We start from the raw sequence: 16,239 nt of genomic DNA, 5'->3' as shown, positions 1-16,239 counted from the left end.
TCTTCTAAGATAAGTCGTAAGGTCAGTATTGCCTCATGTGTTCCAATATTTCTACGGAATCCAAACTGATCTTCCCCGAGGTCGGCTTCTACCAGTTTTTCCATTCGTCTGTAAAGAATTCGCGTTAGTATTTTGCAGCTGTGACTTATTAAACTGATAGTTCGGTAATTTTCACATCTGTCAACACCTGCTTTCTTTGGGATTGGAATTATTATATTCTTCTTGAAGTCTGAGGGTATTTCGCCTGTCTCATACATCGTGCTCACCAGATGGTAGAGTTTTGTCAAGACTGGCTCTCCCGAGGCCATCAGTAGTTCTAATGGAATGTTGTCTACTCCCGGGGCCTTGTTTCGACTCAGGTCTTTCAGTGCTCTGTCAAACTCTTCACGCAGTATCTTATCTCCCATTTCATCTTCATCTACATCCTCTTCCATTTCCATAATATTGTCCTCAAGTACATCGCCCTTGTATAAACCCTCTATATACTCCTTCCACCTTTCTGCCTTCCCTTCTTTGCTTAGAACTGGGTTGCCATCTGAGCTCTTGATATTCATACAAGTGGTTCTCTTCTCTCCAAAGGTCTCTTTAATTTTCCTGTAGGCAGTATCTATCTTACCCCTAGTGAGATAAGCCTCTACATCCTTACATTTGTCCTCTAGCCATGCCTGATTAGCCACTTTGCACTGCCTGTCGATGTCATTTTTGAGACGTTTGTATTCCTTTTTGCCTGCTTCATTTGCTGCATTTTTATATTTTCTCCTTTCATCAATTAAATTCAATATTTCTTCTGTTACCCAAGGATTTCTATTAGCCCTCGTCTTTTTAACTACTTGAGCATCTGCTGCCTTCACTACTTCATCCCTCAGAGCTACCCATTCTTCTTCTACTGTATTTCTTTCCCCCATTCCTGTCAATTGTTCCCTTATGCTCTCCCTGAATCTCTGTACAACCTCTGGTTCTTTCAGTTTATCCAGGTCCCATCTCCTTAAATTCCCACCTTTTAGCAGTTTCTTAAGTTTCAATCTGCAGTTCATAACCAATAGATTGTGGTCAGAATCCACATCTGCCCCAGGAAATGTCTTACAATTTAAACCCTGGTTCCTAAATCTCTGCCTTACCATTATATAATCTATCTGATACCTTTTAGTATCTCCAGGATTCTTCCAGGTATACAACCTTCTTTTATTATTCTTGAACCAAGTGTTAGCTATGATTAAGTTATGCTCTGTGCAAAATTCTACAAGGCGGCTTCCTCTTTCATTCCTTCCCCCCAATCCATATTCACCTACTATGTTTCCTTCTCTCCCTTTTCCTACTGACGAATTCCAGTCACCCATGACTATTAAATTTTCGTCTCCCTTCACTACCTGAATAATTTCTTTTATCTCGTCATACATTTCATCTATTTCTTCATCATATGCAGAGCTAGTTGGCATATAAACTTGTACTACTGTAGTAGGCATGGGCTTTGTGTCTATCTTGGCCACAATAATGCGTTCACTATGCTGTTTGTAGTAGCTAACCCGCACTCCTGTTTTTTTATTCATTATTAAACCTACTCCTGCATTACCCCTATTTGATTTTGTATTTATAACCCTGTAATCACCTGACCAAAAGTCTTGTTCCTCCTGCCACCGAACTTCACTAATTCCCACTATATCTAACTTTAACCTATCCATTTCCCTTTTTAAATTTTCTAACCTACCTGCCCGATTAAGGGATCTGACATTCCACACTCCGATCCGTAGAACGCCAGTTTTCTTTCTCCTGATAACGACGTCCTCCTGAGTAGTCCCCGCCCGGAGATCCGAATGGGGGACTATTTTACCTCCGGAATATTTTACCCAAGAGGACGCCATCATCATTTAATCATACAGTAAAGCTGCATGTCCTCGGGAAAAATTACGGCTGTAGTTTCCCCTTGCTTTCAGCCGTTCGCAGTACCAGCACAGCAAGGCTGTAATGGTTAATGTTACAAGGCCAGATCAGTCAATCATCAAGACTGTTGCCCCTGGACTACTCAAAATGCTGCTGCCCCTCTTCAGGAACCACATGTTTGTCTGGCCTCTCAACAGATACCCCTCCGTTGTGGCTGCACCTACGGTACGGCCATCTGTATCGCTGAGGCACGCAAGCCTCCCCACCAATGGCAAGGTCCATGGTTCATATTGTTTAGAGGAGCATATTATTTGTGAACCTCTGTTAATCTGTGGGCCTTTGTGGTGCAGCAGCTCGTGTTTTAACTTTGTTTCTCTGTTTCATCCGTAGAAATCCTGCATGAACTTTTTGCCAAAATATTTGCTGTGTTGTCATTATTACAGAATCAATTTCCAAGTTTGTGATTTTATAATTTCAATGACTATGTTAATATAATTATAGCACCATAATTGAGTTTTAATTTTATTTACATCCCATGACTAGTTTCTTGTATTTTAGGAATATAATATTGAACTCATGCTGTCAACTGAAGTCACTGGTTTGGACACGCATCACAAGCAGCTGAAATTGGGAAGTAATACTCTGAACTACACGTCCCTTTTTTTGGCTACTGGTGCAAAGTGAGTATCTGAATGTTTTGTTTCATTATAAAAGATGCAGAAGTGATAGTTGTAACTTTGCAGTAAGAGTACTGTCAACCCGTCTGTTTCTGACACTACTTCACAGACAAAGTGATCTGCATTTTCAGTGAAAATGATACCTATCTTACAGCTCAGGGATTGTTTCCTGTTGTTTTCATTTTTTTAACATCCAGAGTCACAAAGGAAACCACATTATAAGTGCAGGTCGGCTCAACCCAGTACTCGGTGTTATGTCAACCACTGTATTAAAAGTACACAGGAAAGAATGTTCACAAATATCCTGGTTGATATCAGCCTCTATTTTATATTATTCTGTTATTTATTTTTTAACTTTTTTAAAAGGAATTTTGGGATCGGAAGATGTGTACTTCAATATATTTTGTTAAGTGCATACATTATTCAATTTTGTACTCACAAATTTAATATAAAATAATTAATTTATTCCCAGACATAAAATTACGTCAACGTAACACCATATTATCACAATTATTAATGAACTAATTAACCTGAAAATTAGGGGTTTTGCAATGATGTTTATTCCTAATTAGTTGCTTGACTGACCCATCTGTTCTTCAGCATTCTTCTGTAGCACCACTACCAAAGTCTTCTGTTCTCTTCTTGTCTAAACTGTTTACTATCCATGTTTCACTTCCATACATGGCTACACCCAAGACAAATACCTTCAGAAAAGACTTTCAACACTTAAGTCTATATCACACTATGCTGTCCGGTGACACCACAGTGGTGTTGTGTGCGAAATAGTGGTCAACAGCCAGCAACACCACAGCGGTGTCATGTGCATAGTATCGCTCAGTGGCCGGCAATATCACAGTGGTGTCGTGAGCACCGTATTGCGCAATGGCTAGCGGGAGCACTTTAGTATCTTTTGCATTCTGTTGGTGTTTTGTTTAGGTAACAGTAAGTTAGAAACGTCAACAGGTTTTTTGTTTTTATAAGTACTTGTGCTCTTTCTTCATGGCAGACGAAAGAGACAATATGATTATTTACGATGAATGCACGGATGTCTTGTCTGATATTTCAGACAACTTGGCCTATTGGGAAGAAGACATTCGATATAAAAAAAATGAAAGTGAAGCAGAATCATCGGAATATAGTCAAATATGTCCAAGAAGAATTCGGTGAATGCTATGGTTGCCAACTGATTTGGATGAATCAGACGAATAAACAGTGCTCAGTGGTCAGACTTTGATTTACGACCAATAATAAATCTGAAGGACCTGCGGGTCCATACATAATTCCCAAAGATACACAGATAGTCGAGGATATTATAGAATTATATATTGGGAATGATCTATTTGAATATATTAACAACAAAACCAACAAGCTCTTCAGTCAAAATTGCAATAGAAGGAAACTGAATGAAAAAAATGCCAAATTTGTCGACGTTACGGGACCTGAACTTAAAAAATGGTTTGGGCTTGCTATCCTTAAGGGAATTCTTAAATTCATTTTTACATTTTTCCAACAACAGTACACCAAATAATGCCAACCGGCTTTTCAAAGTGCCGTTTGTAATTGATTATTTTTCCAAAATGTTTCAAGAAACTTTTAATCGAAGTCAAAACACCTCAGCCAATGAAGGAATGATACCATGGTATGGATGGTTAAATTTTAAAGTTTACAATCCGTCGAAAATTACGAAAAATGGCATTTTCATTCAGATGCTGTGTGATTCGAATACGGGATACAATTCCTCATTGAAGATACACTACTGGCCATTAGAATTGCTACACCAAGAAGAAGTGCAGATGATAAACGGGTATTCATTGGACAAATATATTATACTATAACTGACATGTGATTACATTTTCACGCAATTGGGTGCATAGATCCTGAGAAATTAGTACCCAGAACCACCACCTCTGGCCATAATAATGGCCTTGACACACCTGTGCATTGAGTCAAACAGAGCTTGGATGGCGTGTACAGGTACAGCTGCGCATGCAACCATGGTTCATCAAGAGTAGTGACTGGTGTATTGTGACGAGCCAGTTACTCGGCCACCATTGACCAGACGTTTTCAGTTGGTGAGAGATCTGGAGAATGTGCTGGCCAGGGTAGCAGTTGAACATTGTCTGTATCCAGAAAGGCCCGTACAGGACCTGCAACATGCGGTTGTGCATTATCCTGCTGAAATGTAGGGTTTCGCAGGGATCGAATGAAGGGTAGAGCCACAGGTTGTAACACATCTGAAATGTAACGTCCACTGTTCAAAGTGCCGTCAATGCGAACAAGAGGTGACCGAGACGTGTAACCAATGGCACCCCATACCATTAAGCTGGGTGATACGCCAGTATGGCGATGATGAATACACGCTTCCAATGTGTGTTCACTGCGATGACGCCCAACACGGAGGCGACTATCATGATGCTGTAAACAGAACCTGGATTCATCTGAAAAAATGACGTTTTGCCATTCCTGTACCCAGGTTCGTCATTGGGTACACCATCGCTGGCTTTCCTGTCTGTCATGCAGCGTCAAGGGTAACCACAGCCATGGTCTCCGAGCTGATAGTCCATGCTGCTGCAAACGTCATCGAACTGTTCGTGCAGATGGTTGTTGTCTTGCAAACGTCCCCATCTGTTGACTCAGGGATCGAGACGTGGCTGCACAATTCATTGCAGCCATGCAGACAAGATGCCTGTCATCTCAACTGCTAGTGATACGAGGCCGTTAGGATCCAGCACGGCGTTCCATATTACCCTCCTGAACCCACCGATTCCATATTCTGCTAACAGTCATTGAATCTCGACCAACGCGAGCAGCAATGTCGCTATACGATAAACCGCAATCGCGATAGGCTACAATCTGACCTTTATCAGAGTCGGAAGTGTGATGGTACACATTTCTCCTCCTTACACGAGGCATCACAACAACGTTTCACCAGGCAACGCTGGTCAACTGCTGTTTGTGTATGAGCAATCGGTTGGAAACTTGCCTCACGTCAGCACGTTGAAGGTGTTGCCACCGGCGCCATCCTTGTGTGAATGCTCCGAAAAGCTAATCATTTGCACATCACAGCATCTTCTTCCTGTCGGTTAAATTTCGCGACTGTAGCAAGTCATCGTGGTGTAGCAATTTTAATGGCCAGTAGTGTATATTCCAGTGCTGGACAGCCTTTAGCAAGAACAGTAATGTAACTGTTGACACATTCTTATGGAAAGTGGCCTCAGCATGGATGATAATAATAATAATAATAATAATAATAATAATAATAATAATAATAATAATATCATGGGCGAAATCTCGGACCCCTTTGAAATCCACACTGGCCTAAGACAAGGAGATGGACTGTCCCCGCTATTGTTCAACATCGTCTTGGACAAAGTAATGAGCGAATGGGAAGCTGAAGTCAGGAGACAAAACACCTGGAGACCAGTCACATTAGGAAGGAAAAGACTGGAAATCCCTTACCTAGCATTCGCAGATGACCTAGCGATACTGACCTATGACCCAACATCAGCAAAAACACAGATCGAAATCCTGAAAGAATGCGCCGAGAAAGTCGGCCTACAAATCTCTTTTGAAAAAACGCAAGTCCTAACAAGAGAAGGCGACGACATCACAACAAAGTACGGCAAAATTAAAGGGGTCACACACTTCAGATACCTAGGCGAAATCATCGAACCGACCAGAACAGAGAAACTGGCTTATGAAGACAGACTACAGAAGACACGGAAATCACTAGGCATGGTACGAAACGTCTACAACAAACAATGCATTTCCAGAAACACCAAGATCAGACACTATAACACAGTGATCAAACCCGCTGTACTGTATGCCAGCGAAACACTAGCACTCAACAGGAAAATCAAAATTGAAGAAATCAAAAAAGAAGAACGCAAAATCATGAGGAAAATTTTAGGAGGAAGACCCACACCAGATGGCTACAGACTACAGAAGAACTCAACAGTAGAAGCATATTCGAACATCGAGAACGATATGAGAAAAAGGCGCCTTAAATTCTACGGACATTTAGATAGACTCCCTGAAACAAGACTCACCAAGAAAATTCTAGAACACATCAAGACACTTAAAGTCTCGACACCCTGGATGGAAGGAGTCCGAAAAGACCTACAAGCAATTGGCACCACAAACACCACAGACAGAAGCACCTTCCGAAAACACATAGACAATTGGGAAGTAAAGTCAGAAGCGCTAAAACAGCGGACCAAACAAGAATGGTCTGAGGAGAGAAAAGAGGCCCTCTCCAAGAGAATGAAGGAGTACTGGAAGGACAAGAAGAACAAGCCTTCAAAGTCATAAGCTTAACGATTTCCTTTTAGGGAAAATTCGCCAACAATAAACAATAATAATATCCTTTTCTCAGACGTTACGTCTGGTTAAAAATGGAAAGTGACGCGGACCTTGATCAAGTGTGACTTCCTTTTAACTGTACGGTATATGTTACATTGTATTTAGGAACTTTCGGGTTATTGAACACGTATCAATAATTACAGATTTTTTGGATGCGTCTTGATCGATGTGTGGCTGTGTTAGATGATACGGGTGCTTGCCATGTAGTGTTTTCTTTTTCCAATTTACTTTCTTCGTATCTGTTGATGTTATGTGATCTAAAGGGTTGTAGAAGTGGTTATGAAATTGCAGTGGTGTAGCAGATGTATTTATATGAGTGATTGCTTTGTGTATTTTGCTAGTTTCTGCTCGTTCTAGAAAGAATTTTCTTAAATTGTCTACCTGTCTATAATGTAGGTTTTTTATATCGATAAATCCCCTTCCTCCTTCCTTTCTGCTTAATGGGAATCTGTTGCTGAATGTATGTGATGTATTCTATATTTGTGGCATTGTGAACGTGTAAGTGTATTGAGTGCTTCTAGGTCTGTGTTACTCCATTTCACTACTCCGAATGAGTAGGTCAATATTGGTATAGCATAAGTATTTATAGCTTTTGTCTTGTTTCTTGCTGTCAATTCTGTTTTCAGTATTTTTGTTAGTCTTTGTCTATATTTTTCTTTTAGTTCTTCTTTAATGTTTGTATTATCTATTCCTATTTTTTGTCTGTATCCTAGATATTTACAGGCATCTGTTTTTTCCATCGCTTCTATGCAGTCGCTGTGGTTCTCCAATATGTAATCTTCTTGTTTAGTGTGTTTTCCCTTGACATTTGTCTGTTCCAAAAGCCATATTTATGTCATTGCTGAATACTTCTGTTATCTTTAGTAATTGGTTGAGTTGTTGATTTGTTGCTGCCAGTAGTTTTAGATCATCCATGTATAGCAAATGTGTGATTTTGTGTGGGTGTGTTCCAGTAATATTGTATCCATAATTTGTATTATTTAGCATGTTGGATAGTGGGTTCAGAGCAAGGCAGAACCAGAAAGGACTTAATGAGTCTCCTTGGTATATTCCACGCTTAATCTGTATTGGCTGTGATGTGATATTATTTGAATTTGTTTGGATATTAGGTGTGGTTTTCCAATTTTTCATTACTATGTTTAGGAACTGTATCAATTTAGGATCTACTTTGTATATTTCCAATATTTGTAGTAACCATGAGTGGGGTACACTATCAAAAACCTTTTGGAAATCAATGTATGCGTAGTGTAGTGACCTTTGTTTAGTTTTAGCTTGATATGTCACCTCTGCATCTATTATCAGTTGCTCTTTACATCCTCGAGCTCCTTTGCAACAGCCTTTTTGTTCTTCATTTATAATTTTGTTCTGTGTTGTATGTGTCATTAATTTCTGTGTAATGACTGAAGTTATTATTATTATTGTTTACATTTGATGGCCTTCATTGGACCACTCTAGCCAACTTCATACAAAGAATTTTTCAGTTTCCTGTCAGCCCAGTATTCTTCATTCTCTAAGATCTCGTCCTTCTTTCTTTATCGGAAAGCACCCTTCCTATTGTGTGTTTGTTGATTCTCGTTTGCAGTCTGGTTTGTTTGTCTGTGAGTTTCCTGATTTTGTCAGTGTCGTTTCTTAGATCTTCCAATGTAATCTGTAGCTCATCCGTATCTTCCTTTATTTCTGTAATCCACTGAATGTTGCACTTACTATTCCACAATTTTTCTATTATTCTCCTGATGATCATGTTCTCTGGTGTTCTGATTAGATGTCCAAAAAATGAAATGCATTTCTTCCTGATTGTACTCATTGCTGGTTCTATTTCCTTGTAGACTGTTTCATTTGTTGCTACTCTCCAGTGTCCATCTTTCTGGTACGATTTGTAGATGCACATTCTGATGATTCTTCTCTCTGTTTTGAGTATTTTGTCCGTTTGTGCAGTGTTAGTGTTTTGAAGATGGCTTCACTTGCGTATGTTATTTATAGTTGAGTGGCTGTTTTTTAGTGTTTTAGTTTTGTTGCTATTGACAGGCTCTTTTTGTTGTAGGTGTTCTTGGTAATATATTGTGGTCTGGTCAATTTGTTTATTCTTTTATGCCATGTTGGCTTTTCGTTGAGGTTATATGTTATGATTCCTCATGGATAATTATTATAACAGTGTAGAACTTGCAGAGAAGGTACTTGAAAAGAAAATTCGATTTTTGTGGAACGATGCGGCAAAGTAGAGGATTTCCAGAAAAATTAAAGCGCACAAAAGTCAATGTGTTCACAGCTTGTCATCAACGGACAGGTGAAGTACTCACCGCACAGGTATGGAGAGCTTCGAAAACTAAAATGATACGAATGATCTCTACAATACATAATGCCACTTTGACTGAAACGCAAAGAAAATGTAGAAAAACCAATTACTCAATTTAAAAAATCTGAAAGTGTATTAGACTACAACGAATACATGAAAGGAGTGGATCGAGCAGACCAATAGTTGGTTTGTTACCCTATATACTGAAAAACTTTAAAATGGTCAAAAAAGGTTGAAATGCACATTATTTAATGCATTCTGTACATAGCAGAATACAAGAATGTCCGCTTTCACAATTTTTTATTGAAAGTGTCCGATTCGAGGATTAAAAACCATGTACCTGCTTCTGCCACTACATCATGTGTGTCTCATCATGATCCGGTTGACATTTGCCCATCACATAAAGAAAGACCAACTAATACATATTTCCGAAACGAATAAACGAAAATGAAGAAACTGCCATGTATGTTCCAAAAAAAAAAAAAAAGAGAGAACAACAAATTTAATGTGCAAGTCTTGTGGAGTTGTGTTACATCTTGAAGACTGTTTTGCTGCATATCATATGAAAGAGAAATACTAAATACCAGAGGCAATGCAAATAAATAAATATATGAAACAAACAAATTTTCTATATAATGGAAGGAAACATTCCACGTGGGAAAAATTATATATAAAAACAAAGATGAGGTGACTTACCGAACAAAAGCGCTGGCAGGTCGATAGACACACAAACATACACACAAAATTCAAGCTTTCGCAACAAACTGTTGCCTCATCAGGAAAGAGGGAAGGAGAGGGGAAGACGAAAGGAAGTGGGTTTTAAGGGAGAGGGTAAGGAGTCATTCCAATCCCGGGAGCGGAAAGACTTACCTTAGGGGGAAAAAAGGACGGGTATACACTCGCGCGCGCGCACACACACACACACACACACACACACACACACGTATCCATCAACACATATACAGACACAAGCAGACATATACAGACATATATATATACAAGTACTTGGCTTCTGTATATGTCTGCTTGTGTCTGTATATGTGTTGATGGATACGTGTGTGTGTGTGTGTGTGTGTGTGTGTGTGTGTGTGTGTGTACCCGTCCTTTTTGCCCCCTAAGGTAAGTCTTTCCGCTCCCGGGATTGGAATGACTCCTTACCCTCTCCCTTAAAACCCACTTCCTTTCGTCTTCCCCTCTCCTTCCCTCTTTCCTGATGAGGCAACAGTTTGTTGCGAAAGCTTGAATTTTGTGTGTATGTTTGTGTTTGTTTGTGTGTCTATCGACCTGCCAGCGCTTTTGTTCGGTAAGTCACCTCATCTTTGTTTTTAAACAAATTTTCTATTTATTTACGTATGTATATCTCCGAACTTTCATGAAAGTAGGGGAACAGGGTTGTTAACTAATGAGAACTAACAATGAGATTAGTAAAACTTAACAATTTATAATCTCCTCATAATGTCAAGGACGGCCGGCGACAAGCCAAGTAATCCGCCATAACACTGCCAGTGCCAAGTGACTAAATTTGTAGGAGAGGTGCGGACAGCAAAGTGTTAACAAATTTCTCTTCTTCAGAAAATATAATGTAATTGGTTAGATAAAAAATCTACTCAGTACCAGATGAGATGAGAAGGAAAGACTGATTGCTGGGGACTGCTTCTTCAGGTAAGCTTTTCTTGCCAATGCAAGTCAAAATCTTATGTCATTCCTACTTTGGCTGTCATCAGTTATTTTGCTGACAAGATAGTGAAAACTATCTAATACTTCAAGTGTGTTGTCTCTTAATCTGATTCATTTAGCATTTAATTCGACTACATTCCTTTATTCTTGTCTTGCTTTTGTTGACGTTCATCTCAAATCCCCCTTTTCAAGACAATCTCTTAAACTGCTCTTCCAAGTCTTTTGCTGTCTCTGACAGAATTACAGTGTGATCAGAAAACCTCAATTTTTTCATTTCTTGTCCTTGGGTGTTGATGCCTAGTCTAAATGTATCTTTGGTTTTCTTTACTGCTTGCTTAATGTACAGATGCAATAATGTTGGGAATAGGCTACAAACCTGTCTTCACCTGCTCGACCACTGCTTCCCTTTCATGCTCCTTGACTTTTATAACAGCCCCTTTGTTTCTGTACAAATTGTAAATAGCCTATCACTTCTTGTATTTTATCCCCTGCTACCTTCAAAATTTCAAAGAGAGTATTTCAGTCGACATTGTCAAAGGCTTTTTCTAAGTCTATGAATGCTATAAACATAGATTTGCCATTCCTTAACTTATCTTCCAAGGTAAGTTGTAAGGCCAATATTGCCTCGCATGTTGCTCTTTCTTTTTGTCATCAATCTTCTGACTGGTTTTATGTGGCCTGCGACAAATTTCTCTCGTGTGCCAACCTCTTCATCTCAGAGAAGCACTTGCAGCGTATGTCCTCAATTATTTTCTGGATGTATTCCAATATCTGTCTTTCCATGCAGCTTTTACCATCCGCAGCTCCCTCTAGGACCATGGAAGTTATTCTGTAGACTGTTCACTCCATTCAGCAGGTCCTGTGATTCTTCTTCACTTTCACTGAGGATAGCAATGTCATCAGCTAATCTTATCAGTTATACCCTTTCACTTTGAATTTTAATTCCAGTCTTGAACCTATCTTGTATTTCCTACAGCCAAACAGATAGTCATCAGCACATCCTCAACTTTCTTTTTAATTCTTCTGTATATTATTCTTGTCAGCAACTTGGACGTATGAGCTGTTAAGCTGATTGCTCAAAGATTTTCGCACTTGTAAGCTCTTGTAGTCTTTGGAATTGTGTGGATGATGTTTTTCCAAAGTCAGATGGTATATCACCAGACGCATACATTCTACAGATCAACATGAATAGTCATTTTGTTGCCACTTTCCCAATGACTTTAGAAATTCTGATGGAATGTTATCTATCCCTTCTGTCTTATTCAATCCTAAGTCTTCCAAAGCTCTCTTAAATTGTGATTCTAATACTGGATCCCCTATCTCTTGTAAATTGACTCCTGTTTCTTCTTTTATCACATCGGATAAATCTTCCTCTGATAGAGGCCTTCAATGTACTCTTTCCACCTATTTGCTCTCTCCTCTGCATTTAACAATGGAATTCTCGTTGCACTTGTAGTATTACCATACTTGCTTTTAATTTCACCAAAGGTTATTTCTACTTTTCTATACGCTGAGTAAGACCTTTCGACAATCTGTACTTTTTCGATTTCTTGATATTTTTTGTGCAGCCATGTGCCTTAGCTTCTATGCACTTCCTCTTAATTTCATTCCTACGTGACTTGTATTTCTGTATTCCTGGTTCTCCCTGAACATTTTTGTACTTCCTTCTTTCATTGATCAACTGAGGTATATCTTGATACCCTGGTCTCTTCACATTTACCTTCTTTGTACCTTCATGTTTCTTTCCAACTTCTATGGTTGCCCTTTTTAGATATATCCATTCCTCTTCAACTGAACTGCCTGCTGAACTATCCCTTATAGCAATATCCATAGCCTTAGAGAAAGCATATTTCTTAATCCCTTAGTACTGCTGTATCCCACTGTTTTGTGCATGTTCCTACACTTCTCCAAAATCAAAACTGATCTTCCCCGAGATCGGCTTCTACCAGGTTTTCCATTTTTCTGTATGGAATTGGTGTTAGTATTTTGCAGCCATGACTGATTAACTGATAGATCAATAATATTCACATTTGTCAGCACCTGGTTTGGAATTGAAATTATTGCATTCTTCTTGAAGTCTGAGGGTATTTTGGCGATCTCGTACATCCCCAGGTGGTTCTAACAAAATGTCATCTACTCCAAGGACTTTTTTTGACATAGGTCTTTAAATGCCCTTCTCAAACTCTTCTCGCAGTTCCATATCTCCCAACTCATCTTCGTCTATGTCCTCTTCCATTTCTATAGTATTGCTTTAAAGTTCACCTCCTTTGTATAGATCCTCTGTATGCTCCTTTCAGCATTCTCTTCGTTGCTTCGTAAGACGTTTCCACCTAAGGACTTGATAGTCGTACAGCCGCTTTCGCTTTTCTCCTAAGTCCTCTTTATTCTTCTTGTGGGTAGTATCTATTTTTCGCCTAGTGAAATATTGTGCTAACTCCTTACATTCATTCTCCAGCCATTCCTGCTTGGCCATTTTCACTTTCTGTCCGTCATTTTTTAGACATTTGTGTTAATTCTCACCTGCTTCTTTGTCTGTTCCCAAGGTAGTTTGTGGAATTTCTTACTTCTGTGGAGCATTTCTTATTTATAATGCATTTGTCTCTGGATGTTCAATTGCTTTGGCAAAATCTGGATATTTGGAAGACATGGCTGTGACCTAATGCATTACAGAGAAGACAGACTGTGTAAGTATAAAAATCGCAGCAAGACAACAATAGTCTTCATGGTAGAATGAAATCACTCTATAAAAAGTGCAACTGCTATGCCTCGTCAGATGCTTGGTTGACTCTGTACTGGAACACTAAATTTTTGACTAGTTTCTGTAATGTGGAAAAAATATTTTTGTTGTAATATTTGGTTAGCTGAAAATGATGATTATAGAAATAAGTTTATTTGTGTTTTAGTACAGCTTGAAAGGGTGGATAAAAGTTACACACAATACTATTTTATTAATTTCACTATTGGCAACCATGAGTTACAAATCGTCAGTGTCACACAGTATGTTGTGCACACCTTGCAAGGTCAAAGGGAGATCTTAGCATTTGGTTAGAAGCCAGCAGTGCCTGCTAGTAGCTAATTTTGTTGGAATAAACATGCAAATTTAGAAAGTGAACACAGTAGTCGAATTCAAGCACCCAAGGTCCGTTATAGACAGTTTAGCAGCAGTGAATTATAAAAAGATTCATTTCTGCATGATGAGGCCTAATGTGGACAAGTTACCGTCTAAATTTACATCTACATTTATATTTAATTCCAAGCCACATTACGATATATGGTGGGGGACACTTTATGTATCACTATCATTTCTCCTTTTCCCTGTTTGGTAACGAATGGTTTGTGGGAACAGCAGTTGATGATAAGCCCCTGTGTGAACTCCACAATCTCTCTAATTTTACCTTCAATGATGTTTCACAGATCTACTTAGGAGGAAGTAATGTATTGGTTGACCCTTTTTGGAGTGAACATTAACAATAAAGCACAACATAATGCAAACACGTATCTTGCTGTGTCTGCTACTGGAGTTAGTTTATCATCTGTGTGATGTTTTGGTGCTTTCTAAATGAACTTGTAATGATGTGTGCTGCTCTTCTTTGGATCTTCTGTATTTCGTCTGTCAGTCCTGTTATAACTCTTAACTTGCCGTGAAACAAGCTAATGTTATCCTCTGAGAGGATTTCAAATTTTGATTGTGTATGTATCTAATGTATAATGGCGTCAGACTATAATTTTGAATATGGTAAAAATTAACAGAAAGACTAAATGGACTTAAACCTTGAGAGTTAATGAAAGTGGTAAAAATTATACGAATGAAAAAATGAACCTCCCCATCCCAATTAGGCACATTAATTTGTAAATATATGTTTAAGAAAATTGAATATTGGTTATTAAAGTTACTTTTGTTGGTTTTTCGCTTTGAATAGAGCACAGGATACAGACTGACACAGTGCACTTTGAGCTATGTGTAGCAGCAGTTATCAATAACGTACACATCAGTAATTTTGGAAAGCATATTTGCACCAGCTGATACTAATAACAACTACACTAAAGATCATTACTTAAACCAATACTGAAATGTTATTGCCTGAAGTGCAGAGCTAAATTTGGACATGGGGATCTTCTATTTTAACTGACATGTAAAAACACAAATAAAGATAAATAATATCCTAAATACACTATTTATACTCCTCTACAAATATCAATTTTCCTTAGCAGCAGTTATAGTCCAGTTATTTTTCTAATATGTGGAGAATATGGTGGGGACCCATAAACTAGTATAGTGTCACTGGTCAATCTCTTTGATTATTTCAGTAAAAAAGACTAATTCAAACAAAGCTAATCTCTCACTTGACTTGGAGTAGTTCATAATTTACTTTGCAACACAAAAAATTCAACACTGAGCTCAATTAAACTTCAAAAAAGGAACCATTCATGACAGAAATAAAGACCACACTATTGTTACAGTGAGCTTAACGTATTTGCCGGTTTTATCACCTGTGAAGCAGGTATTTTAGACAATAACATTTACAAATCTAGCACTGTATTCTTGCAAAACTATACTTTGCAATGAACTGAGAGTACTTTAGCCAAATCGTATCTTAACTTCAGTTTTGTGGTTTTAATTTCGACTTTTACTGCTCTTTTCACATTTGACAAAAAAAAAAAAAGCTTTGAAATACTTGAATGCCAGTATTGTTCATTTAACACAGGATACTCGGTGTTAGTAGCACTTAAGTGAGGACTCTGCATAGGTTCGTGATCAGGATAGAAGATATGGTTCCGGACACAGATTTATAGCATTTGGATTATTATTAAAACCACACACACAGATTAACTGGTCCATGTCCATATACACAGCTGCATTATGAAGTTCGTAAAGCACTGGTGAAGTTTTGGTGACAAGTGACATGGTGGCTAACTGTACTCATGGCTTTTGATGTTGTAATGCTCTATAAAATCTCTTCTTGGTGTCGGATTTTCAACATTTAGGACCATTCCCTTTTGCAGAAAATACCAAATAATAGCCAGATCCACATCTGAGGCAACAATCCTTTGCAAAGCAACTTCCAATTGCCTGTCTTGGCACCATTGAAGTGTACCGTGCTACAGCTAGCCACATACTGTATACTGTTCATACCAAGAAGCCACTGAGTTCGACTGTCAAAACCACCTTTTACATCGCACCATGCCACTTCCGTTGTGGAGGGACTTCCCTACATCTTTTACACATCACAAATACAATTGCCATAAGCATGAACCAGCTTTCAATAAACATTGTCTTTTTTATAAACATACACATATTATAAAATTTCATTTTGCTTTTTTCATATATACATTACAAAACTCTAAATTTCA

At 38.5% G+C, this 16,239-nt stretch overlaps 1 protein-coding gene across 8 annotated transcripts in view; it reads left to right on the top strand.

Moving 5' to 3' along the window:
* LOC124711632 (apoptosis-inducing factor 3) overlaps positions 1-16,239 on the top strand; it is an 89,308-nt gene that overhangs the window by 42,663 nt on the left and 30,406 nt on the right. For all 8 annotated transcript variants that reach the window (XM_047241810.1, XM_047241811.1, XM_047241813.1 and 5 more), the window contains one exon: positions 2,437-2,558. In XM_047241810.1, the coding sequence (XP_047097766.1) occupies positions 2,437-2,558 (122 nt within the window). The remainder of the gene's footprint in view (positions 1-2,436; positions 2,559-16,239) is intronic.

The sequence above is a fragment of the Schistocerca piceifrons genome, chromosome 8 (assembly GCF_021461385.2).
Source record: "Schistocerca piceifrons isolate TAMUIC-IGC-003096 chromosome 8, iqSchPice1.1, whole genome shotgun sequence".
In the NCBI taxonomy this organism is placed as follows: domain Eukaryota; kingdom Metazoa; phylum Arthropoda; class Insecta; order Orthoptera; family Acrididae; genus Schistocerca; species Schistocerca piceifrons.
Note: the sequence above shows the minus strand (reverse complement) of the source record. Positions and strands in the feature narration are given on the sequence as shown.